The 27,361-nt window shown below is 41.9% G+C and overlaps 1 protein-coding gene across 23 annotated transcripts in view; it reads left to right on the plus strand.

The window, feature by feature from the left end:
- Nucleotides 1–27,361, plus strand: part of DST (dystonin) — a 535,648-nt gene that overhangs the window by 215,312 nt on the left and 292,975 nt on the right. For 12 of the 23 annotated variants that reach the window (XM_075598122.1, XM_075598131.1, XM_075598128.1 and 9 more), the window contains 3 exons: nucleotides 122–220; nucleotides 10,966–11,043; nucleotides 12,948–13,040. In XM_075598122.1, coding sequence (XP_075454237.1) covers nucleotides 122–220; nucleotides 10,966–11,043; nucleotides 12,948–13,040 — 270 coding nt within the window. The remainder of the gene's footprint in view (nucleotides 1–121; nucleotides 221–10,965; nucleotides 11,044–12,947; nucleotides 13,041–27,361) is intronic. The other 11 variants (XM_075598130.1, XM_075598132.1, XM_075598148.1 and 8 more) reach the window with 2 other exon arrangements.

The raw sequence follows: 27,361 nt of genomic DNA on the forward strand, positions 1-27,361 counted from the left end.
GAGCATTTCTTCCTCTGCTTGGTATTCCTCCTCTTCATTATGTTCTTTTCATGCTCTTTTCATTTGTGGTCTGTCTTGTGTCTCTGTTGTGCCTTCTTTTTCTGTCTGTTGTGTTCATTAGCCGAGGGAACGAGATTTTTTGAAGACCTTACGGTTGGTGAGTTCATCAGAAGCATGCGAGTATGATCAGCATGAGGATATGGAGGATGAGGATAAGGGGGTAGGTGTGGCCCCCATAACATACTAACATGTTTTTAGCTTTGCGGTATCTGGTAAAGTGGTAAAGTCATAAATATATTTCTGTGTTTTTTTTTTTTTTTTACTAGATATGTAATGCTAACTAAGTGTTTGTCTGTATTACGGAAATATGGGGCTCATGTATCATGCTTTCTTTGTTGCAAACCTTATGCAATGCTGCATTTCATATATAATTTTTTTTTTTTTCAAAGCAATAGGTGTTTTTTTATGTTAAATAAATCTAAGGCAGTTTTTTGCCCAAGGGTTGCATTAAAAGAAATGATAATACTTAACACCCCTTAGTGTTTTGCGAACAATAGAACCATCTACTTCACCTTTAGGTAAGTTGTAGGGTAAGTATTATTTGGAGCTCTATGTGTCGTGATAATCCAAGCTCCAGTAAGATATTGGGGCTCAGAGATAAATGACAGGAGAACAGCCGCCTGCAGGAAACCTGAAGTTTCCCCGACCATTAGCTTGTCTATCGATAGAAGATTTACTCAAATTCCCTTTTGCTGTAAGGTAATGGGAAGTGAGGCAGCTGCAGAATTGTATCTCTCTCTAGACGTTTGATTTGATTACTGTGAGTGCTTCTTTGCAAGTCATTACCCAGAATCCCTTGCTGCAGTGGAAGCACTGTTTGCTAAGCGATGGCAGGAAAAGACAGGGTTGCAGACCTGTCTGAGACATGCAAATGTGACCACAAGTGTTATTTTTATTTGCTGATGTGATTACTGTAAGTCACATACTAAAAACTGTAGTTTGAATTTGCAAGGTATCATTTGCAAGATAATTTCTATGTAACACAAATTCATGTAATCTCTTATGTTTTATGATTTAAGATCTTTGCCCTAAAATCCATAATTACAAATGGCTTTGTGATCAATATCAGGAAATATGACTTAATTTCTGTCTCCAGTGGCTTCCTAAGAAATGAATATGAAAGCAACATAGAAAGAATAATTCTGCTATAAAAACTAGCTTTAAAAATCTTCACAAATATTGTGCTGCTTATTTAAAATAAATAAATAATAATAAAAAAAAAAAATATATATATATACATAATGAATAAAATGGAAATCGCCATGTTAGTCCAGTTGAAGCAACGAATACCTGACAACCCAGGAGTTGGCATCTTCTACATACTGCCCAAAATCCACAAACCAGGAAACCCCGGCAGCCCTATTACAACAGTATTGATACACTCACTGAAAAAATATCAGGCTTAGAGGAGAATATCCTCAACCCTTTAGTCAGAAGCACCAACAGCTTCATACAAGATACCACAGATTTTCTCAATATCCTTAACAACATCAACCAACTACCATCCAACACACTGCTAGTTGCCATGGATGTAGAATCCCTTTACAGTAACATCCACCACAAGGATGGTATTGAGGCATGCCAGCATTTCCTTACAACATCTCCCCTGGATCAGAAATACAGCGCTGATGTAATTACCAAACTGATAGAATACATCCTCACACACAGCTACTTCAGCTTCAACAAGGAAATGTACCTACAACTAATGGGAAATCCAGTGCTGTCATGCACTCAGGCAAACAGCTGAGGGAAATGACACCAAAGTGTCAGTGATCTGACAATGAGGGAACATTTGTCGGGGGGGGGGGGGAGAGGGGCCACAATGGAGGTCAGGGCTCAGGGGCACTAGGCTTGAACCTGTCAGCTCATCCGTCCTGGGTCCCTGCCCTCTTTACTCACGTTCCATTGCGTGCATCCGGATGAAGATAAGCAGATGAATGGAGGTGAAAACCGGCGCCACAGCAATCAGTCAGTCAAAGTCCAAACGAATCCGGTAATACAAAAGGCTTTAATGGTTTAAGACACACACTAGGCAGCAGGATACAGTACATCACCACCTCCTCCTCCTTATTTAAATAAAAAGCCCGCAAACCGGGGCTGATTAGCCCAGTATCAGCTGTGCATAACACACAGGGAATGGCTGTGTTAGAGAAAGAATAGTTAATCAGCAGTGACATCTGGATTGAATCATTAGATTAGCTAATCAGCCCTGGTTCGCGGGCTTTTTTATGTAAATGTTGGGTCATGTTGGCCACCTCCCCTACTCCAAGACGAAGCGCTGTAATAACGTGAAACGCGTAGAGGAGGAGTTGGTAATGTAGCCTGCTGCCTAATGTGTGTCTTATACCATTAAAGCCTTTTGTATTACCGGATTCGTTTGGACTTTGAATGATTGCTGTGGCGCCAGTTTTCACATCCATTCATCGACAACTAATGGGGACTGCAATGGATACCAAGATGGCACCGCAATATGTCAATCTTTTCATGGCAAATCTTGAACAAAGATTCCTAACTACATGCCCCCACAAACCCTACAAATACTGCAGATACCTTGATGACTGTTTATAATATGGAAAGAGGGTGAAGGAAACCTAAAACAATTCCGTGAGTCCCTGAACTCATTCCATCCATCTATTAAACTCAAAATGGATTATTCGGCAAAGCTAGTAAACTTTCTAGAAAAAACAGTAACACTGAAAGATTACAAACTACACACATTTGTATACAAGAAACCAACAGACAGATGCAGTTACCTCCACAACTCCAGCTTTCATCCCACTCATACAAAACAAGGTACAGCTCAACCCCATTATAGCACAATCCGCTACAACGCGGATCCGCTTATAACGCGGTCTAAGCGTGGCTCCGGTTTTTCCCCAAACTTTAATAACACATCACGGTACCTTCTGTGAGATGGTTGGGAGAGAATTCACCAATAGCTAGCACACACACATCTACCTCAGAATAATGCACACTGTCTTATCTTGGTTATTAACAGCATTCAAAATGCAAAGACACAAGACAAGCAATGAGAAGAGGAGACAGTATTTTGTCTAATTTGGACTCCAAAGAGCTGCAGAAACACTGGCTGATTTTCAAAAGGCACAAACTTGTCTCATTTTATAATGTACAGACAGTCACACTTTTCATATACTTGTAAGGTATGTTATCATAGGTTGCAAATAAGCTATTTTATACCAATAAGCACTATACAATTGGATACTAATTGACTCTATACAGTCAAAATACTGTACTAGCAATGCATTTATTTGTGACAAGGTTTGTGGACTTTAAAAAAGCACAATAATTTACAAAGGAAAATAACACACACATACACACACCCCAGTGGGGGGAGGAGAGAGGGGAGCTGGTTCCGGGCTGGGTGACTCACACAGAGACAGCTGACATCCCGCCTTCTCCAGACTGCGTGAGATCCTCCCCCCACCCCCCCTCACGCAGACTCACCAGCTTCTCCTGCACTGCACACAGATGAGCTGCTGCTCCGGGTCATTCTGCACTTCTAGGGAGACTCAATAGACTGTCTGCCTGAGGGGGTGTAATCCCTTTTTCTGCATGTGTAGCTAGGTGTGTCTTCCCTGTTAGCATCTTCTCCTACTGTATGTCTTAAGCGTAAATATAGCTGGTCCATTTGCAAGCCAGTAAGCTGCTTACTAAGAAGAGTCTCTTGTATTGAACCCCACTGTCCTGGGCTGCAACTAACAAGTCCAGCAATGGGTCTGTTTCTGATCTTCCTCTGTGCATACAGCTGTGTAGCAGCCCTGCTGGTACTAAATGGGTTAATCTTTCTATGTTATGCAGCCTTTCTTTGAACTAGTCTATAAATAACACATTTGTCAGGATTTAATTGGGAAAAACCTGAGTGCGAGTCCAGGATAGAGCAATTAGCTACATGCCCTGAAGTCAAGTCCAGCTAATGAGGTAAAGTCTCTTGGTACAAACACACACACACACACACACACACACACACACATACACACATTGACACAGCTGTCTTCAGTTATTGTTTGTTCATGGGTCTTTCTGCCTTAAGTTTTGTCTTCAGCAAGTGAAATGCATGCTCGATCGGGTTGAGATCAGGCGATTGACTCGGCCATTGCAGAATATTCCACTTTTTTGCCTTAAAAAACTTACAGTATGTTTTGGGTCATTGTCCATCTGTAAAGGGAAACGCCGTCCAATCAACTTTGCTGAATTTGGCTGAATCTGAGCAGACAATATATCCCTTTACACTTCAGAATTCATCCGGCTGCTTCTGTCTTCTGTCACATCATCAATAAACACTAGTGACCAAGTGCCAATGTAAGCCATGCATGCCCATGCCATCACACTGCCTCCACCGTGTTTTACAGATGATGTGGTATGCTTCAGATCATGAGCCGTTCCAAGCTTTCTCCATACATTTTTCTTCCCATCATTCTGGTACAGGTTGATCTTAGTTTCATCTTTCCAAAGAATGCTGTTCCAGAACTGGGCCAGCTTTTTTAGATATTGTTTGGCAAAGTTTAATCTGGCCTTTCTATTCTTGAGGCTTATGAATGGTTTGTACCTTGTGGAGAAACCTCAGTATTTGCTCTGTGAAGTCTTCTCTTTATGGTAGACTTAGATAATGATATGCCTACCTCTTGGAGAGTGTTCTTCACTTGGCTGGATGTTGTGAAGGGAGGTTTCTTTACCATGGAAACGATCCTACGATCATCCACCACTGTTGTCTTCCGTGGACGTCCAGGCCTTTTTGTGTTGCAGAGCTCACCAGTGCGTTCTTTTTTTTCTCAGAATGTACCAAACTGTTGATTTTGCCACTCCTAATGTTCCTGCTATCTCTCTGATGGATTTTCTTTTTTTTGCAGCCTAAGGATGCCCTGTTTCACTTGCATTGAGAGCTCCTTTGACTGCATGTTGTGGGTTCACAGCAACAGCTTCCAAATGCGAATGCCAAACCTGGAATCAACTCCAGACCTTTTACCTGCTTAATTGATGATGAAATAACGAAGGAATAGCCCACACCTGTCCATGAAACAGCTTTTGAGTCAATTGTCCAATTACTTTCGGTCCCTTGTTAAAGAGGGGGCTACATATTAAAGAGATGTAATTCCTAAACTCTTCCTCCAATTTGGATGTGAATACCCTCAAATTAAAGCTGATAGACTGCACTTTAAGCCCATATTCATTATTTAACTGTAACTTGAAGTTATTTTGGTACACAGCCAAAATAACAAAACTTGTATCAGTGTCCAATTATTTCTGGACCTAACTGTATATATGGGCTCCATGTAACAATGGATTTTCAGACAAAAGGTGACACGGTGTGCTCATTTGCATGTCATTTCCCAGAATCCCTTGCTGCAGTGGAAGCACTGTATGCTGGGGATAATGGTGAAAGGCAGGGTTGCAGACCTGCCTAACACATGTGAATGTGCTCACAAGTGAACTTTTTATTTGCTACTGTACATGCAATACGGTGGAGGTTTCTTGTTGCCCTTTTCACCCACCATAACTTAAAACGTATATATATATGTTAGCCGAGCTTAATAATCCAAAACAAATAGTCAATACTGTTCTGTTGCTAGCAAAATGCTTTTATTTGTCTGAGCTTTCGAGATAGTGATCTCTTCTTCGGGTGATGTTACAATTGATTAAAGCAAGAAATTTACTTTCAAACAGGACAGCTACTGTAGGAATGTTATCTCAGTAGGTGAAGCCTAACCCTCCCCTCTGTGCATAATGTGATTTATGACTTATGGTGTTAAATGGTCCCTGAATGTTTGTGATGTTTGAGTAAGCATGGGTGTATGTGGGTATGTGTGTATGTGTGTATGTGTGTAAATCTTAAGTTATAAAGCGCCCAAAGTGTATACAGCGCTTTACAAAAGGAGTATGTAGAGGGGGAGTGTTCTTCAGTATTAGGTGATACCTTTTTTATTTGGACTAACAATTTATGTCATAGGACAAGCTTGCAAGAGTTCTCCTCTCTTCCTCAGGTCAGCAATACTGGTTTACAAAGGAATCGATGGCTAAAACAGAGATTCTGCACTATCGCAACTGGACTAACACAGCGATTTCCGTTATATATATATATATATATATATATATATATATATATATATATATATATATATATATACCATTCATTCACTATTTTTAAGTTCTATATTTATATAAACTTAAAAATAGTGAATGAATGGTGTTTTCAGGTTGATGACAGAGTAATAAAGAAAATAATTTCTCCAACTAAGCAGCATCTCTGCTTGATATAAGAGGCTGGTTAATCAGCACTATATACTGCCTATTGAATTACAATATTGTACTTACTGGATTCAGAGGTACAGTAAATACCCCTTAAAATAGCGGGCTGCCTGTGTAGGGATTCTTAAGAAAGTCCTACATCAAACATATGTATGAGAAGGCAGCCAGGATTTCTCTAACCAACCTCTCTTTTGAGAACCTCGTTTATAACCTCAGTAAATAGTGTGTTTGTAATATCTATATTTATTTTGGCAACACAGTGTTATTTATGTGGCTACATATGTAAACCTTGTCAAGGTTATGGCACTAATGTTTAAGAGGCAGTATAAATATCCATATCTTAGCTGTTAAAAAAAACAACTAAAAATGAATTTGCTATTAAAGCATTTTGGCTTTTAAATTGGTGCTAAAAAGAAATTTTCACCCGGTGTCACTTAGTGTTAATATACAGTACCAGTGCATTCATTAGGCTGCATATACTCCTCCTTTATATGGGGAGCACTGCACATGCTCTGCTCAACCAACTGTAGAAGGCAGCCAGAGACTTCATTTTAGGTGCATATAATTGTCTTTTTGAGCGTGTAGCAGGGTTAATGTTGTGATGGCGCTGTGGTTTTGCTGTCAATATATAGTGCCTCTTATCACGTTTGTGGCACTGTTGCTAATTTAGAACACATCCTAACTTCTGTTCCCGAAAGAGTATACTGGGGGGGTAGGGGGGGCACTACATACAAGGGGGTTCTTTGCTGAAGTTTCCCAGCTGCCACACTGGGACAGAACCACTGGAGAGGAATTGCACTGGATTTATCAAAGGGAAAAGTCAAATTGCTTTCAATGCTATTCTTTTTCTTTGGTAAATCAGGCGCTGATATTTGCACAGGGTGCATCCCAGTTTTGCTGCCGGTTGACCCTATTTAATCAAAGCCTGAAAATAAATGTCATATGGAGATGCTGAAGTACCACAGTCAAGCTCGGGGAAAAGCGCCAGTCAGATAGCTAGAAAACTTATCATGGGGCAGCACTTTAAAGTCATTAAATAAAAATGTATTAAACACACACACATGATCAGGCTCAGTGTTTAGGCCTGTCACAGGATACTTCTAGGGACTAAAATCTTGAGCATAATGTTGGTACTTTTTAATATTATTTTTTCCAATTTAAAGTCACGACTAGCTCTTTTACTCGCACCGTTGTTTAGATATTCTGTATAGAAATGCTTTTGGTCAATAGGCCAGGTAGACATTTGATGAAAGAAGTACATAATGTGACTTATTAACAAGGGCTAAGTGAGGCGACAGAATTATAAGTAGACGCCACATTGTTGGATGATCAGCAGTGGTGCTTAATGAAGATAGATAAAGTGAGAATAGTGAGTGAGATAGGGAGAAGGAGCGGCTCAGTGAGTAAAGACACTGACTAGCACTGAGTTTGAAGCAGGGGAGCCTGGTTCAATTCCTGGTATTGGCTCCTCGTGACCTTGGGCAAGTCACTTTATCTCCCTGTGCCTCAGGCACCCCCCCCCCCCCAAAAAAAAAACATAGATTGTAAGCTCCACGGGGCAGGGACCTGTGCCTGCAAAATGTCTCTGTAAAGTGCTACGTAAAAACTAGCAGTGCTATACAAGAACATACTATTATTATTATTAATAAAGGAGAAAGCACTATTGTGCTTTTATGTGTAGTGTTATACTATACAGCAATAAGCTACCCCGATTCTTTCCAATAACATATTTTTCACTGTAGGTGAAGACATCAGTCTTTGTGTTTCTTCTCTTTTGACAATACTGTACATGATATGTTCTGGAAAAAAACAGCAGATAATATATTATTTTTATTGACATGCAGATTCATAATTGTTACTTTTGCTAATTGTGTTAGAAGTAGTATAATGGCTGTGGAACTTTACTTTGTAATTGTTCTTTAAGGATATTACGTGAGAACTGGACTAAAGGTTGTGTTGCTTTGTGGTGTGGGTGTGATCACACTTTCCTATCACAGTTTAGGTAGAATTGGTGGCATACTTCTTTAAACAGCCAAGTATTTCTATTCTTGAATGTAATCCTGCCTCCTGTTGGCAGACATACAGTATTGCATGCCAATTTGGCTATTTTACTTTTTGTTTGTTTTTTGGTTGAAATAAGGTTCTGTGATAAAAAATAAAATGTTACTGGTTTACAAATTTGGGGTGCTTTGTGAAAATAATTCCAAATTTACACATGAGATCTTTTTAAATTTACTCACTGCCTTGGTAATTGAAAACAAAAAGTGAATACAATGGTTAATGTAATAAATATCAAGGAAGAAGAATGTAGTAGTAAATAACTGTGTTAATAAGAAAACATATTGGTGTATATAAAACACAAAATTTTAAGTGCGCACAAAAATAAGAGTATGCCAATATAATTGAGTCCCTAACTGCTGCCACAGAATTCCTAGTCTCACACTAAGACAATTAAATATAACCAAACAAAATGAATAAAGGGCGCAAATAGGAACAAAATCAATGTATAGCAACACTGTATCATCGGAAAGTATCCCTGATGTAACAGAGTCCCAGCTTCTTTTGATCCTGTGGAAAATGAAAGAGGCCACAATAGTGAAGTACTAATAGGCAATTTAAGCGCAGGTAGACAAAAGGCTACTTACAATGTAGTTGACTAAAACAAGCAGTGTGGATGTATGCCCCGGCACAAGCAAACAACTGGCAAATCGGCGTCTCCCTCTCAACTCAGAAGTGTCCGTCTGCATCTGTCTACGGCGTTCATCAGAATAGGTGCATAGACAAGCAAATGCACAATGCGTTTAACCCTACGTGTTTCATTCGTAACATGGGAACTTCATCAGGGGATATTCCCTGATGAAGTTCCCACGTTAGGAACGAAACACATAGGGTTAAACGCATTGTCTATGCACCTATTCTGATAGCACTGCTCTTAGCATATTGCCCGTAGTGTCCTTATCTATAACGATGGAGTCTTACTTACAGTCCTATTGACTGATTCCCATACCGGTGCTTAACGGGATTTGGACATTCTATCGTGGGATTTCGTTGCTGGAGTGGTAGTGCTGCAGATGGACGCCGCAGACGGATGCAGACGGACACTTCTGAGTTGAGAGGGAGATGCTGATTTGCCGGTTGTTTGCTTGTGCGGGGGCATACATCCACACTGCTTGTTTTTGTCAGCTACATTGTAAGTAGCCTTTTACTAATTCACTATGGTGGACTCTTTTATTTTCCACAGGCTCAAAAGAAGGTGGACTCTGTTACATCAGGGATACCTTTCGATGATACATTGTTGCTATACATTGATTATGTTCCTATTTGCGCCCTTTATTCATTTTGTGTGTGTATATATATACACACACACACACACACACACACACACACACACACACACACACACACACACACACACACACACACACACACGCACTCTCTCTGTACAGTATATTATATGCCCCAAGTCACAGTGCAGGATTGTGAAAGGATAATGCTTGAGTGTGTAGTGTTTACACCTACAATAGTGTATAAGCTTGCACATTATCAATATGTTCCCATATTTGTGGATGGTGTTGTGATATACTAAATATAATGTAACCTTGGTTTTATTGCACTGATAACATGTTAAGAAGCCACTCCTCCCTTTTATTTCCTGTGACTCACAGTTACAAAATATACACACACACATATATATATATATATATATATATATATATATATATTAGAAAAAGAAAAGAGAAAAAGCGCCCGATCCTTGTGTAAAATCAGATGAACATTTTAATAAATCATGGACAAGACAAATGCACACTTACAATTTGTCTGATAAAAACAAGCATTTTATGGGACCTGCCCATGCACCAAACGAAGACTCCACAGTCACCTCCGCTCTGCAATCTCACGATTAATTCGTATTCCAGTATTTGAGAACGCCGTTTTCTCCAGGGTGTATATCAACCATCCGTCAGGAGCTTCTCAGCAGCGTGCGTCCGCCATTGCTACCACGCATGTGGTACTGGATACCGGAAGGACTTTGCCTGCGTTTCCTTGGTCTCTCTCTGGTGCTGAAGGCAGGTCAGCCACCGTAGTTGCAATGTAAACCGTCCCTACGCGTTTCTTCCGCCTTTGCGGATTTCATCAGGGGCTTACTGGTGTATCAAGATGTTACATTTATACATTTATTTTCTTGTAGGTGTGTTGGCTTTCTTTTTTCTTTGCATTTGTAGACATTGTAGCTTTAGGGTATAATAAATAATACATTGTATACAGATTTAAATACATTGTATTCAAATATAACCCTATACTGTATCAATCTTGTTTAGGGTTTTGTGCATTATTTTTCTAGTATGAAATAAGTAAAAGAAATATCACTAAAAAGAATAATCTATTTTTCAGGAAAAAAAACCCCATAAAAAGTAATCTTACTCTTAGTTCTAATAGATTTCCATGCATATTAAATTGGTAGTCTCCTTTTCTGCAAGGGTGGTCAGCAGCGCATTATACAATGCATTACTGATCCCTCTGGCTGGAAGAGACTTAACATTTACCCAATGATTACATTGAAGGCTTAAGTAAAATGCAGGTGTAATTCTGGAATATATACTTGTGCACTTTTTTCTCATCATATCTCTTTTCCCTTTTTAGCCACGTGAAAAAGGCAGAATGCGCTTCCATAGGCTGCAGAATGTACAAATTGCACTTGACTATTTGAAAAAACGACAGGTAATATTTCTTTGTTTGCTTCAATAAAATGTTAAAACTTGAAAATGATCGTCTGCAAATGACCCCGAAACATGTGAATCGTGTATCATTTTGTTCTTGTGGGACTGATTACTGAGATACAGTATTTAGATCTGAGTTTCAGTAAGCCACCTGAGGTTTAAGGCACCTCACCGGCTATTTAAGTGAATGGGCCATAAGATGCCTTAATCCTTTGGAGGCCTCAAGATGTCGTCACCATGTCATGGGGTCTGGCACTCCAGGTGCACCATGATGTTCTGGCTACGTCATGCCCTAGGAATGCCTGTTTTTCAGGTTAGATCATGTCCTGCATTCCTAAGGAGCACAGGACACAATCTGTAGTGTAGGGAAGTGGACGAGGATGACTCCACTTAAATTTCTGGGCTACGGGTCGCTGCGGACCCTCTAGTACTCAAAGGCTTAAATGTTAGCACTGTTTACTAAATAGGGGCTTTAGTGGGGAGTGCATTGCATTGTATTGCGTTCCAAGTTCCTTTGAAAGTAGTAATGGGGGGCTAGCATCTTATCAAATTATAGCAATGCCACCTGATTCTCAATCCCTAAGGCCTCGGCCAGGCTCCCTGCTGGCGTGCTCAGCCGCGCGCTGAGCGGGTGCTTTCCCTGGCCTTGCGGTTGCTTACCGCACGCGCTGTCAGCGGGCCATCAGGGGGCTGGCCGGGGGCGGGCCAGTGATGTCACGGAGCCGGTTCGCCCTCATTGGGCGAACCGCTCACGTGACCGGCCTGTCGCGCCGGCAAGCGGGGGAATTTTAAATTCCCCTAAGACCTACACTTCCGCGCGCTTGCGGAAGCGTAGGTGAGCCCCTACTAAAGCCGCTCTAATTGCGGCTGTAGGGGCTCAGTGCTGAGCGGGAGCGCGCGTCAGCGCTCTTCCGCCAGCAAGCAGGGAAGATGGCCAAGGCCTTACTTTCATAAGTCACATTATCTACAGTTATAGGTAGTGGGGCCCAGAAAAGGTGGGGGTTAATAAATCTGCAAGTCTACGGTCTGTAGATTTTCATGGCTGCGCGCCCAAAACACATTAAGTACTGAACTTTACATTTTTGTCAGACAAGGTTATGATTTTATGACACATTATATTCATATTGTTTACTTCTCACACTGCCACACTAAACTCCACTGGTATATAATCTCTGAGACAAATGCATCCTCATTACAGGATGCATTCGTAATAAGATGTTGACTAACTCATGTATTCATAGAAATCAGCATCAACAAGAATGCATTTTCCAGGCAAAAATATATAGGTAAATTACAGGAATGCATAGAGCCAAACAGCTGGACTCCAAAAGACCTGTATATAGGAATAATCCCACAAAATATAACTAGGGTTACACACTTACCAACATTTTCAAATACCAATAAGGGTAACTCTTCCAGATTCACGAAAATAGAGACACACTTTCACTCACGTTAATTCAATTAACTACAGTATGATGACAGTACTGTGAACAAGCCAGTTTGCATTTTAGTGGCAAACCTTTAAGTCTACCAACCAACATTTACACAACCATAATATCCTATACATACATACATAGACCTGCAGTACACAATCATACATACTCACACTCACATCAGCACACAAATACACACACACTAGGGCATATACACTCACCTTAACACGCTCCTGCCTCTCCTCCAGAGTACAGGCTGCTCTCTCAAATCTAATATCATAAGACTGAACCTTTAGAAGAAAGTAAGGCATTGTAAATGCAGTTTTGTGGTTATCCTGATATAGTATAGTAATTGGCCACATTTTTTGTTCATCAGCAAACAGAAGCTGGATTTGCAACAGCTGATGTGGATATTGTACACACGAATACTTCGTTATTATATTTGTATAGACTATTATTTTGTATGTTGCAGGTGAAACTAGTCAATATACGAAATGATGACATAACAGATGGCAATCCCAAATTGACTTTGGGCTTAATATGGACCATCATTCTGCACTTCCAGGTAAAACCTGTCTTTCTTTATATTAGGCTTTCATTTTATTTGATATGTTGGATTAGTGTTTTTCAAAGTGATTGGATTATTATTTGGAAAATGTAAGTATGTTATGTTAGAACTTGACTCAAGTTAGCCAAACATAGGGAAGATACTGTAGGTGGCATTTGTTTTCAATTTGCTGTACATCTTATAGAAATCCCCTAAGTGTTGGCAGTAGATATTACTAGAAGAAAGAAGGGGACTCTATTGAGGCTGCGGCCAATCAAAATTTCACATCTAATGTCGAATTTAAGACTAGTTCATGAACCTCTGGTAGAAATATATGATTTAATTGGGAGATTATATGCCTCAGTAGGCCTCAGAGGCAGAACATGTCAGCTCTGGTAATAATAATTATTTTTTGTTAAAACATGTAATAGCTAAGCCTGTCCCTTATAATTTATTGCCAATTGGTCACCCTACATGTGATCGGTGAAAATTGTTGAAAATGCTAAAAAAACAACCCATGCTGGTGTATACACTCCCCGTGTAAACATTGTTTCATTGAATTGTGTCTATATTTAATTGTTAAGTCAACATCCTGTTTCCTGTCTGATTCGCTTATATATGATGGCAGCCTGACCAGCTGGATATATTTGGATGCCTGATAATGCGTTTCTGTTGTTGTTTGATAAAATAATGGTGTATATAAATAACACTGGTTTCTACTGTTGGGACTCATTGTGCAGATGTAATTTCTGTTAGTTATTCTCATGTTTTTTATTCCAACAACTAAGATGTTATTTTCTTTCAGACAGTGACCCTCAATATTACTTATTTTTTAAAATAAATATAATCAATTCTGTTTTTTTTTATTTTACTGTACATGTAACAATAAAGGAGACCACACAAAGGCTAGTACTTATATTTTTTAAAAGATGGTCTTACTGTTTTACACCACAATGTGTACCTTCTGCTCTCCTTTAGAAAAAGCAGATTATAAATCCTGTGCTCTTATAAGAAGATTTCTAGAAAAAAACTCGGGAAGATATTTTGATATATCCCTTTTCAAAGGAGAGATGGAAAAACAAGTAAGACTACTATTTTAAAGTCCAGAAAGAGTGTGGTGCTCAGAACCATAGAGAACAGATGTATAATAAAAAAAAAACATTTGTAGATTTCACATCAGGAATACCATTTAATTCACTAACAGTATATAAGGCTTGTATGGAAAAAAAGGTAACGCCTGCCTGGAAACCCACAAATACCATCATTTTAGAAGGCTAACACAAGGGAGCGCAAACTTTTTCAGCGGCGCCCCCCTGCTTGCTCCCTCTTGCTCTCGCGCCCCCCTCACCTTGCTCGGTGGCTTCAAATGACTCCACGGGGGTCACGTGACCTCACTCCACATAGCACCGCGGTGTCCCTGCAGTTCTTCAGAATCCCGGTAAGTTAGTTGCAGAGGCCTCACGCGATCCCCCGGCATTTCATTTAAATGCCTGTGGGAAGAGCGTGGGACCTCTGCAACAGCCCGCGCCCCCCAGACAAATCTCCCACCCCCCAGTTTGCTCACGGCTGGGCTAACACATCCAGTGTCCAGATATAGCAGCGTTTAGGACTATATCATCAAATGTCTATACCTTCCCTCAACCATGTAGTAAGCTGTGGAGCGACCACATTGAACTTACTCACATATTGAAAGTTCAAACATCCGTTCTTTAGATCCTTAGGTATTCTGGTATTCTGTGTGCAGCTCGTTCGGTATAGAAGCAGGAAACGGAGGGAAGAATGCGGTGCACTACAGGTCAAGAAATCATGAAAAACATATACAGAGAAGTGCACTCCCATAAAAAATATGAAGCTTTAATAAAAACGGAGGTAACAGCCCACCTACGCGTTTCACGCTGTAGCGTAGCATTGTACACCTTGACAAAACACTTAAGTGTAGGTGGCTGTTACCTCCGATTTTATTAAAGCTTCATATTTTTGATGAGCGTGCACTTCCCTGCATATGTTTTTCATGATTTCTTCACCTGTAGTGCCCCGCATTCTTCACTCCGTTTCCGGCTATTTTAAAAGAGGCTACAGCCTGAAATTCAAGGTGGGGTTCTTTTTCTTAAATGCAAATAAATAAACAAAATCCTGAGTGGACATGTTTGTACCTTAAAGGAAAACAGTTATATTGAGGAGGACCGGCATAGGTTTTAGGGTCTGGTCTAGGCCACTTATACATCATGTGATTTGGAGCAAATCGCTTCATTTCCCCGTGCATTCACTGGACAAAAGGATATCCTTCATATTATAATAATTAGAGGGGTAATAGTAATATTTTAGGTTGAGTTGCATATTAAAAAGTACTCTTTAAGTACAGTGTTGTCGTACTCTGGATTGTTTTTTTCTTGTTGTTGTAAAATACTTGTTTCTATTGTTTTCCAGTGGAGATGCTACCTTGACTTTAAATAAACGTTACTTATCTCTCTAAGGCCGCGCTTATAGTGACGGCGACGCGACGTCGCCTGAAAATATACATTGCCACCGCCACGTGGCTTATAGTGTGCGCAACGGCGACGGAGTGATGGAGCGGAAACTGGAAGCCGGCAAAATTTGATTTTTCAAGGGCGGTTGCGTCACGTGACGGCCCTTGAACAAATCAAATTTCCGGAATCCCGCAACCCCGCCGCCCGGCGAAACATAACTTGCGGCGACAGGTGACGTCACCCGCCGTGTCGCCGTCGCCATCGACGACACTATAGGCACGGCCTAAGGGGTTTATCCATAAAACTGCAAAACCATTAGCAGCCGTCAACAACTTTTCAGTTGAAGAACTATTTACTATTTACATTACTACGGTAATGACTATTTACTGAATAATCCCTTTTTATCTTGCTGGAACCTTATCCATCATTCCCCCACCTCCGTGGACTCCTTGGTCTCCAAATGATGAGCAGTTTTTTCTGAATACTTGCCCAGCAGACACAAAATGGTGGCAGGGTCAGGGTGAGCTTTGGTAGCCAATAGAAAGTTGCAACGGCATCTGTACATAATGTTGCAAATTGCTGTTTGTTACTCTGTAACCAAATTTGTAGTGTTTTTAGGTCAAAACCAGCACAATAAACTACAAATATCTGAGGAACCAGGGTTCAATTAGCTAAAAAAAAAATAATTTGGGGGTGTACGATTAATGCATTCAAACCTTTTTCGTTGTTGCCAACTCTGCTTTATAACAGTTAAACATAATTCCACTAGATGGCACTGTACATTGAATAACTGTTTCCAAAGCCTAGAAAATGGTGGGTGTATGTGTTGCAGATAGGGTGACCAGGTTAGAAACAGGGACACATTATACAATTATTTATAAATCTTATTACATTACTTAAAATAACACTTGAACAAGTGACCACCAGGGGTCACTATAAGCCCTAAAAATTGCACTCTGAGTCACCATATACTGATGTGTATATACTGTAGTAGGAGAGGAAAATATGTATAATAACTAGGACCATAGGAGGGTCCTTAGACCCTAGGCCAGGGGAGCGCGAACTTTTTGTGCTGCGCCCCCCTGTCTCTCTGCCCCCGGCTCTCGCGCCCCCCTGCCTACCTTCAGCCGCGTCAGATGACGCCGCGTGGGCGTGTGACGTCAGCACAGACGGCTGAATCCCAGTAAGTAAACAGTTGCAGGGGCCTCACGCGATCCCCCGGCATTTCATTTAAATGCCTGGGGGAAGAGCGCGGGGCCTCTGCAACTGCCCGCGCCCCCCCAGCACAATCTCCCGCCCCCCCTGGGGATCGCGCCCCCCACTTTGCGCACCGCTGCCCTAGGCAACAGACCCAAAATGTAATTAAAACCAAAATAACAAAATTTTATTAAATCTAACTGTGACAAACGAAACACGAATCAACATGTAGGGAAACAAATACATAGGATATTAAATCCTCGGTGGGAGAGACGGCTCGGGTATGTGAATAAGCTAGTATACAGATACCTAGCTATAAGGGATAAACAATGTCCACAGCGGATAAAAGGTATATGGTAATATGACAATATGTGCCCTTTTAAATAACAACTTGCAATTCCAAAGTTACCGAATGAGTTGTGATTACCATATATTTCGGGCAACATAAGACACATATCGGCGTAATTTCCATGAGCCCAGAATAATAAACACTTATAGTCAATTAAGCAAGAGTGTTACCGTGGCTCACACAGGCATATAGATAGAGTCTCGGGTGTAGAAATATATATCTATTATAGGTACATGCGTCACTAATGTTGAATACCACTACCCGGTGCCTGTATATACTCCTTTGTGGGCGAAAGCAAAGGAGTAACAATGTGTCAGCCGCTATACTACCTTCTCTTCGTATCACATACAAAACAAGTCGTCTCTCCTGGTGCGCGTCATACGTCTGACGTCACCATACCACCCACTCCCTTCTCCCTCCTGTGTTACTACATGGAAGAAAGGACAAACACGGCGACCCACCCTTCTTTACTTACATGTGACACAAATTCTTGACCACAAAGGTTTACGCCACTTCAGTCCTGGGAGAAGTTTTGACAGAAATACAAGATAAATAAGACGCAAAGCATCATCCCTATAATCTGTGTGTCATGTATCTCCTCTCTGACTCCTTCTGTTGGCACTATCTGAATTGTAAGCTGATGCACACAGCGCAAAACATGGAGCAAAGTCCTTAATACATTGACGCAAAAAGCACAAGATGAAAAGGATGCAATTTTCATTCATTTTGCGGCAATTTTGTCTTGATACCATCAACCCCCATGGGATTTCTTACATCAAGCAGTTTCAACAGCAATTTTTAACTGCTTCCTAAAAAAATGAGTTTATGTATTTGTGAGGTGTCCTGGGACACAACCCCAGTGTTACCTCTGGGAGGAAGCTTTAGAATAGAAAAGCGCAGGGGATACTAAACTGTAGTAGTGTTATTTATTTATACAAGATAATAAATATATACGTTTTGCACTCACTGCCAGAGTATGAAATAAAGTCCATGAGTATCCACACAATATCCTCCGCGCACTCTCCATGTGTGCCATTGTTCTCTGCTTGGTTATACACTCGCTTTGCCCACTCCCTTCATACGTGCTGAGGTCACCACATGTGGAACCACCAATAGCAAGCTTCCTTATGCATGCCTTCGCGCTCAGCCAATTCGTTAGGGGATGGCTTGCTAGTTCCCAAATGGCATTTGGGACATAGCAAGCCAACCGCCGACGAAGTGTCCAAGTGCTACATACTGTAGCTCATCTCCACTCTACATATGGTATTCTAGTGATGTGGTCTCCAAAACTATTGACAGTACTAGGTGAGTCAGTCAGCACTCTTTCTGGAGGTGATATTCCTCCCTACTGTATATAGAATATACTGTACATAGAATAACATCCTACTAACCATCTCCACTGCATTTTTTTTCAATGTTTGTAATGTTCAGGTATGATAACCCTGTATATATACACACGTGGCTCGCAAGCTTACAACGCTTTGGCCAAAGGGTTAAACTAAATGACCCTATTTCAAGAGAATATATAAGTATTTTACTGTGTATTTCTGTCATGTTGGATGTAGCATTGGGCTTCTCTGTTGTCTGCTATATACACACATAGAAAGGCACTGTGTTTTTTTTACATTCAGCATTTAACTATACCTGGCAAACACTTGACCATCCTATAAATTCTTTAAATCCTTGCTCACGTTGTCTTATAGTTTTAGATACTTGTGTAATCTGCAAAACAGTATAATTTCCGTCCAGCTATCCTATAAAAATGTCCCAGAAACTTCACTGGTTAGCCTCTCTTGTTCGAGTTAGAGTCCCTTTTCTGCATCCAGTGTTTTTTTTTTTACACGAATAAAAATAACAGTAATCAGCAATAGCTGGGATTATTTTAAAATGGAAAATCCCACACCTTGGTATTAAAAACACTATAATTCATTGTGCATTAGATCAGCATAGCATTAATTTTAGACAATAACTGTGCCATTCATTTGTGATGAGATCAGATGCTGGATAAGGGTTTGGTCCTGCTAGATTCTACATGCTCCGTGACTTAATTGTGGTTTCATAATGGCTCGGGATTAGAAAACAAGACTTTATATCTTGTTTGTGATCTTTTCACTAGATTGTATTGTTGCCAATTTAGGAAGGAAATTCAGATTTGTTAAACCTACTTATATATCTGTTTACCTTGCTTCACTCCAAGTTGCACAGTGTATGAATGTAAATTATCAATGCCAATATCTGCATAGAGTTTGTGCATTTCACGCAACATGAGACTTGCTACAAGGAAGGATCATTTCCTGTAAAGTGCAGAATAGTCTTTCAAATAACACCCCATATAAATAAAATCATTTTCAAGAGAGATAAATAAGAAACAGAATCAAACACAGAATTTCAGAAATGAGCTTCCCTTATTGCATTTGTGGTGTTAATCTGCACGTGTTTATTTTGAAGTGTGCCACACATAATATGGTTGGATAACCTTAAACTGAATAACTAAGGGAATTCTGTGTGGTGTTTTCTGCAAGTATTTCATTCTTAATACATCATGATACTCCCGTTTTCATCTCATTCAGAAAAAGATTCACACTGGGTTCCAACAAAAATTGCTAAGGTTCAACCCAGTCTTATTTCTAAGCAGTATGTCATTAATTTGCCCACGTCATTTGAATGACTCAGTACACAATCAATACACAATCAGTGATAAACTAATCAATATGTGCCTTGAACCTTCTGAACCCCAGTGGCCCTAAAAGCAGAATAGAGAAATACATTACAAATCAAATCTCCCACTTCCCTGTCAGAAAACAAAAAATTATAAATTGTAAGGCCCAATCCAATGGGATCTTTTATTCTTTGGCCCTTGAAGTTAAAACTTAAAATTTCATCATTATTAACCCTTTTCTATTACTTTTAATACAGGCATACCCCGGTTTAAGGACACTCACTTTAAGTAAACTCGCGAGTAAGGACACATCGCCCAATAGGCAAACGCCAGCTCACGCATGCGCCTGTCTGCACGTCCTGAACAGCAATACCGGCTCCCTACCTGTACCGAAGCTGTGCGCAAGCGGGGAGACTATAGAGCTTGTTACACATGTGTTATTTACATCAGTTATGCACGTATATGATGATTGCAGTACAGTACATGCATCAATAAGTGGGGAAAAGGGAGTGCTTCACTTTAAGTACATTTCCGCTTTACATACATGCTCCGGTCCCATTGCGTACGTTAATGCGGTGTATGCCTGTAATATTTCATTTAAATTGGGGTTATAGATACAAAATTTGGCAAACGCATGATACACTTTTAGGTAACATGATATAACTAATACAAAAGGGTTAATAATGATGTTACTCATGATGAAATGTTAGCTTTAAGTGAAATTGGAGGTGCTTTCATCTTGTGTTATTTGTTTTTAGATGTTTAGGTCATTCTTCAGCAGAACACCAGTAAAAGATGATAAAGCATTTCAAGTATATATGTATGTACTGAGTGAGCTTTTCATACCACATGAACCCCTAGGCAGTGTACCTGTAAGCCTCAGAGGCCAGCTACACATAAAGTAGACTGACCAAACCTTACTGGGCACTTGGGCTTCTAAGGAGTGTGGTGTAGAGTTTCTGGTTGTATTTTTGTTGTAGACCTTTTGATACTATACGTTACTGTAATGAAATGTTGTGCACCATATTGCACTAGTGTATGGCACCAATGTGTTGTCCCTTCATTTGGGTGCCATGCTTTTGGGAAGACATTGTGATGGCGAATATTGCTGATTTCTACCACTATCACCCATATACAAATTAGGTCAACCACTGCTCAATTTGTATAAAATAATCTTAGTCAATACCACTATAAATCAGAATGAATGTTGCATGTATCCGGATTATGGATTATGCATTATCTTATGTATAGACCTGTTAGTTATTAAAGGCAGTGGGATAAAGCTGCAGCACGACCTGCCTGTCTCCATGACCACCCCGTGCTTTTCAGTGTAGATATGTGAGAAAGACTTTACATGACCATATTCAATTATACAAGCTGTTATAATGGACCAGCATGGCGATTCCTACTAAATGTAATAATACATGCGCTTTTTGAGAGCTCACACGTCTCTTCTAAGGATTTATTCCTACGTCTTGATCACGTTAACCTTTTCACGACCAGAGGGGCCTGCAACTCATTGCTATGTAAAGCAGTGCGTTGACGTCTTCTGAGGGCCCTGTCGGGGTTAACCTTCGATGAATCTCCGGCACCAAAGCTAGGTCAGTGAAAGTATTTATGTCACCAAGTGCAACGCGTAATTTTCTAAATGCCTTTGTGAAATTCAGAAACTTTGTTACATATTTTAATCTGCTGAGCAGTCAAATAATACACTGACAGCTTGTCTTAATTTTTGTTTAACATTGCACCTGTCTTCACAAAAACATTTACTTTTCAGAGTGCTAGCGGGCATGCTGTGAGGCCTTTTCTTGTTACTTCTTGATCAATTATTTTAGAGACAGGAGAATCGTTCTGATTTTTTATTTTGATTTGATTTTTAGGGAAGAATTTTCGAGCTGTCTCCGTGCCAAGTACTAAATACCTTTCTTTCAGTCACTATATGAGTCACTTTGCAGCCAGGGGGGCCTGATAAAAGCCGGCCCAGGGGATACCGTATTCCAGGGGTTCTCAACTCCAGTCCTTAAGATCCCCCAACAGGTCAGGTTTTCAGGATATCCCTATTTCAGCACAGGTGGCTCAATCAGTAGCTCAGGCTGATTGAGGCACCTGTGCTGAAGCAGGGATATCCTGAAACGCTGACCTGTTGGGGGGGGGGGGGGGGTCTTGAGGACTGGAGCTTAGAACCACTGCCGTATTTAGTGATCAGCAAAGCCTTTGTTATTATTAAAATGTATCTATAGTGTACCGTAGACTAGATAGTGATGGAAACAATCTATATAGTACATGATACAACATAAACATTCAGAACGCAATGTAAGTACCCTACATTTTCATAAGAACTTATTTTATGGCTGGTTGAATCCAAATGGTGAGAGGGTGGGGGGAGGGAAGATGGAAAAGGGTGGCGAAGGTTAAGGAGGTAAGTTGGTTGTTTGCTTTAGGATTGGCAGATGGAATATTTTTTCTGTCAGTGTTGGGTGACAGATGAAGCCAGGAGAAGTTGGTGGGGAGCATGTGTGGGGGTCAAGATGGAGCTGGATAAGATTTCTTGATGTTGTGTCTTCTTTAGTACTGGCATTCCCAAAGTGAGAGCAGCAAGGGCAGAGTTAAAGAGATCTTCTGAAAGTCAGGGCAGCGCAGGACAGCACCAGAGAAAAGCAGAGAGCATACAGTACAAACAATAGTGCAATAATGTATGAGCCCGTTGGTGAAGAAAGTCAGCAGCTCGCAGAGTGACTGCTCACATTTTCAAAATCCCAATCAGGCTGGTAAAATCAGGGTTCCTCCTTGATGGCACATCCACCCCATGGGCAGAGGGAATCTCAGCGACAATGGAAATAAAAGCGTACAATCGGGTAGAGGTACACAATTCTGGCTCCAAGTTGCACGACACTGATGCTTGCAGAGGTGGCCATCTTAGTGGCATTAGTAAAGCATTGCCATGTATTGATTTACTAACGTTAAAGTGCTTCGTGTGCTAACCCATCCAGCCACAACACCCCCCAGCCACCCCTCTCTACCCTGCACTCCCTAAAACCATAAAAAATATACAGATGTTCACTCGGTAATAAAAAAAAAAGACAGTAACAATATTTAAATACATGAATAATCCCCTTTCATTACTATTATTCATGCTTTAAAAAAAAAGACATTTGTATTACTGGGTACGTGAATATTTTTTATGGTTACAAATAAAAACACTATTAGCCACCTTTGGCTTATAGGGATCTTGGGCATTAGTCTAGCGGGGGGCCAGGGTAAGGGATGCAGCCGTAGGGGCGGTGACTGATGGGGTTGTTGTGTTGGGGTTGGTGGTTAGGTCTCCCAGAGAGGGGGAGGGGGGATGAGTTAACCCATTAATTATGCATGGCAATGCTTTACTAGCTACTGAGGTGTGCAACAGAGGTAGGTAGTGTTTTTTTTTTATATGTATTAACCCCTTTTGGTACCTGTGGTATACCTTGGTAACCACCGGCATCAAATGGGTGAATGTTATTTAATCATAGGCTTTTGTAATAATAGACATAACAGAAGCCTATGATAGAAATATGATAGTGATGCGGTATTAATGCATTTAATAATAATAAATAATAATAGCATGTTTTTGTATAGCGCTGCTAGTTATACGCACACAGGTCCCTGCCCCGTGGAGCTTACAATCTATGTTTTTGGTGCCTGAGGCACAGGGAGATAAAGTGACTTGCCCAAGGTCACATGGAGCCAACACTGGGAATTGAACCAGGCTCCCCTGCTTCACACTCTCAGTGCCAGTCAGTGTCTTTTACTCACTGAGCCACTCCCCCTCCCATAATGGCCGTCTTAATTCCTGCATCGCGACTTAGCCCGAATAACGCAGCCGATATTTTATTACTGCAATGTTAATGTATCCCTACTTAACATTGTGGTAATAACGCTGTTTTTTTTTTAGCGGGTTCAATATTAACTCACCTTTACGGAAGTTTGACATATTCGGCCCAAAGTGTTATTTCCTAGCAGTTTTTCCCTGTCCTCTCATCCCAACTTCCAACCTATTTCAGCGTCTGGTTGGATTAAAGCCACGACATACCTAATGTCACATCATTGAAAATAACACAGTTATGCTTCAATAACGTGATGTTAAGGCTATGTAAAGTAGATGTAATTTGGATGTTGTTTTTGCATATAATTAGCTTTGCGGCTACATGGTAACCTCAGGGATCATAAAATCCATTCTTGTCTTAAAGCTATAAGCTCTGATGTAACAGAGCTTTGTGGATCTAGGTCTAAGTTGCCAGTTTTTTTGGAATGGTTTTAATATTTTAAATTAGCTTGATTTGGATGTCTTCAGTGGGCCAGCATGTTTAGAATTGAATTGATTCTAATGTTTCTGTCCTCAGGAACGTTTACACTAAATTGAGGTAGACAGGAGAGCCGGGACAAGTGTCCCGGACCCAGTGGCGGCGGAAGGGTCCAGCCGGTGCTGGAAGTTGGGCCCGGCCAGAGGTTAAGTCCAACTTCTTTGCCCGGCTGACGGTCCTCTTGTTGCTGCTGGGCCCTGGTTCTCCCCAGTTGCGGACCTGCCTCTCCCTCACTCTCTCTGTCTGACTCTGCCCCCGGTGCTTGCTGGGCCTCTCTGATATCGGCGTGCGCCTGAAGCTAGGTCCAGCTTCCGACGCGTAAATGGGGGGAGCTGGGACACAGTGGCTAGGGTTGCCAGGTGGCTTGTCCAAAAATACTGGACACAATGGTGAAAGGTGCGACGCGCGAGAATCGTTGGTGGGGAAGAATGTTATTTATAAATGACCTGACTGTTATGTCATTTTTTTTAAATTTCACACCAAGTATTCACCAATTTGCACCAATTTATATTCTATTTCGTAAAAAATCTGGGGAGGAGTCTTGGGAGGGAGCGCCCTTCCGAGGATTGTTTTAGGAAATAGAATATGAAATGGTGCAAATTGGTGCATGTTTGGAGTGAAATTTAGAACAAATGACGTAATGATCAGATCATTTATAAATAACTGATTTGCAGTCATACTGTGCATGGCGAGCAATACTGATCTTACTGCTCCTTCCAAAAATTCCAAGATTGTTGCACCCCTCCTCATCCTCTCTCTCTCTCCCCCCTTGTGCTCTCACTCTCCTACCCCCCTTCTCCTCTCACCCCTCCATGTCCTCTCACCCCTCCCTTCATCTTCTCTCATCCCCTCCCTTCATCCTCTCTCACCTTCTCCCTTCATCCTCTCACCCCCCACCCCCTCCCTGTCATTATCAGTGCAGTAGCTTTCAAATTTAGACTTCAAAATCCAGCTTTAAATTGCATATTGAATCATGCCATTGAATAAGTAACCTGCTCTGCCTTCTTGGGGATGATCTGTAAGTAAGGGCGCTGCAGAGATTGCAATGCTGCTGTGATGAGAGCTGAGTTATGAAGCCTTTCTGAGAATTTACAATGGGGGTTATTTTTAATAGGCCTTGAAAATGGGAAGACTGTTAGTATAGTAAAAGTAAAGTAAAGGGTGTGAGCAATTAAACAAAGTTGCCAGTACTGTATGTACTGTCTGTCACCACACACACACACACACACACACACTGAGACACACACACACTCACACACTGAGACAGATACACACACTTACACTGAGATACACACACACACTGAGACATTCACTCACACACTCTCACACACACACACTGAGGCACACACATATACAGGCAGGACACAACACAGACAGAAAGACATACACACACACACTGAGATACTCACACACTGAGATACACACAGACAGACAGGCAGATATATATACACACACACACACACACACACACACACACACACACACACACACACACACACACACACACACACACACACACACACACACACACACACACACACACGCAGGACACAGATAGACAGACACACACAGGCAGGACACTGAGACCACACACACAGCCTCACCTCTCTGCTGCATGCTTTTCCTCCACTCTTTTGCCCCACCCCCCAGGCTCCTGCCACCTCCTGATTGGCTGAATTACACAGGAGCAACCAATCAGAAGCTGCCCAGCCCCCTAGCAGCAGCAGCCCTGCTCTATCCCATGTCCGGTATTATCTCTCATATTTTACCGGACAGGGGAACCAAATATCGGCCTGTCTGGTTCAATACGGACACCTGGCAACCATAAGGGCTGGGACCCGCTGCGCCCGGCGGCCGCGTGAGCGTTCCCCAATCCTTCTGAGCCGGTCCCAGTCCCCCCTCGCTGCACGGCTCACTACGCGCTGTGACGCGTCAGCCGCCAGGGCATGCAAGAAAATTGTGATCCCGAGCGGGGACGCGTCACGTGGTGCGCCTATCAGCGGAGGGGGCGGGAGCTGTCAGACAGCTTCCTACACAAGGTAGCGTGTGTGTGTGTATCAGCGTGTGTGAGGAGGGCATTTGTGCGGGAAGGGGGAGGGAGCGGGAGCTGCTTACCTTCCAGCAGCCCACAGCAGCTCCCTCCTGCAGCCCGGGACACCGAGCCCGAGCCCGTGGAGGGAGGGGGGGATAGGGGATGTAGCGGGTCCCTCCGCTCAAACCACGCCCCCCACTCCCACCCCAGCTCCCTACAGACCGCATATCGCGGTCTGTGCCTGTTACCGCGCCGCCTGTCTGCAGTGCGGGCGCGCTGACTGAGGGAGCGGGGCCTTAGCCTAACAGTGGCAATGAGAGGACCGGCAACTGGACAAAGAAGTTGAGCCCAGCCAGAGGTCGGGCCCAACTTCTTTGTTTGGCTGCAAGGCCCCAGCTCTCATTAGCTGCAGGCCTCTCTCACTGTCCCGTGCCAGACCTCTCTCTGAAGTCGGCCCATGCACTGGCTTGTGAGAGAGAGGCCCGGCACGGGACACTGAGGGAGAGAGGCAGACCCGAACAGCATGGAAGAGGGGGAAGCCCGACAAGAGGCTCGCAGCAGCGGTGGGGGGGGGAGGGGGGGGAGCCGGGGCTCCAGAGGCCTGACACCATCTTGAAGATAAGTGTGTTTTGTATGTACACGTATTTGGTGGGTGTGGGGGGGAGGGGTTGTATGTATTTGGGGGGGGGGGGTTTAAAAATATATAGATATTTTGGGGGTTGGAGGGGGTGTTGTATGTATTTGGGGAGTGGGGAGGTTGTATATGTTTGGGGGGGTTGTGTTTGGGGTGGGGTGTTTTTGTTTGTATGTATGTTTGGGGGAGGAGGGTTAATTATTATGGGGGGCTTATGTGTGTCTTGCCAGGGGTGATGGAAATGAGTGTGAGGAGGGGGGATTGAGGGAGCGGGATTGAGTGAGAGGGGGTAATTGATGGAGGGGAGGGAGTGAGGAGAGAGGGGGTTTAATTGAGTGTGAGGAAGAGAGGTGGTAAGAGTGAGATGGGGGGAGAAATACATGGGAAGAGGGGGGGAAATGGAAGGTTTTTTTTTTTGCTCAACATAACAAAAATCAACAGTTTGCAATGCCATTCTTTTTTTTGTGTAACTCACTAAAATCCTTGAGATTTTACTGTTTTACCTTGTTTTTGTGTCTAATTTTCGGGAAGTTCTTCGCAAAATTTACATATTTTAGCCTCAGCTTTCTACCTATTTCGAATTATTTTTTTCTCCTGCCACAATTCAGCCTTACACTGAAGTCAATGAAACGATTTCTCACTTTCCATGCAAGTGAAAATTCA

This window comes from Ascaphus truei, chromosome 4 (genome assembly GCF_040206685.1).
Source record: "Ascaphus truei isolate aAscTru1 chromosome 4, aAscTru1.hap1, whole genome shotgun sequence".
In the NCBI taxonomy this organism is placed as follows: Eukaryota; Metazoa; Chordata; class Amphibia; order Anura; family Ascaphidae; genus Ascaphus; species Ascaphus truei.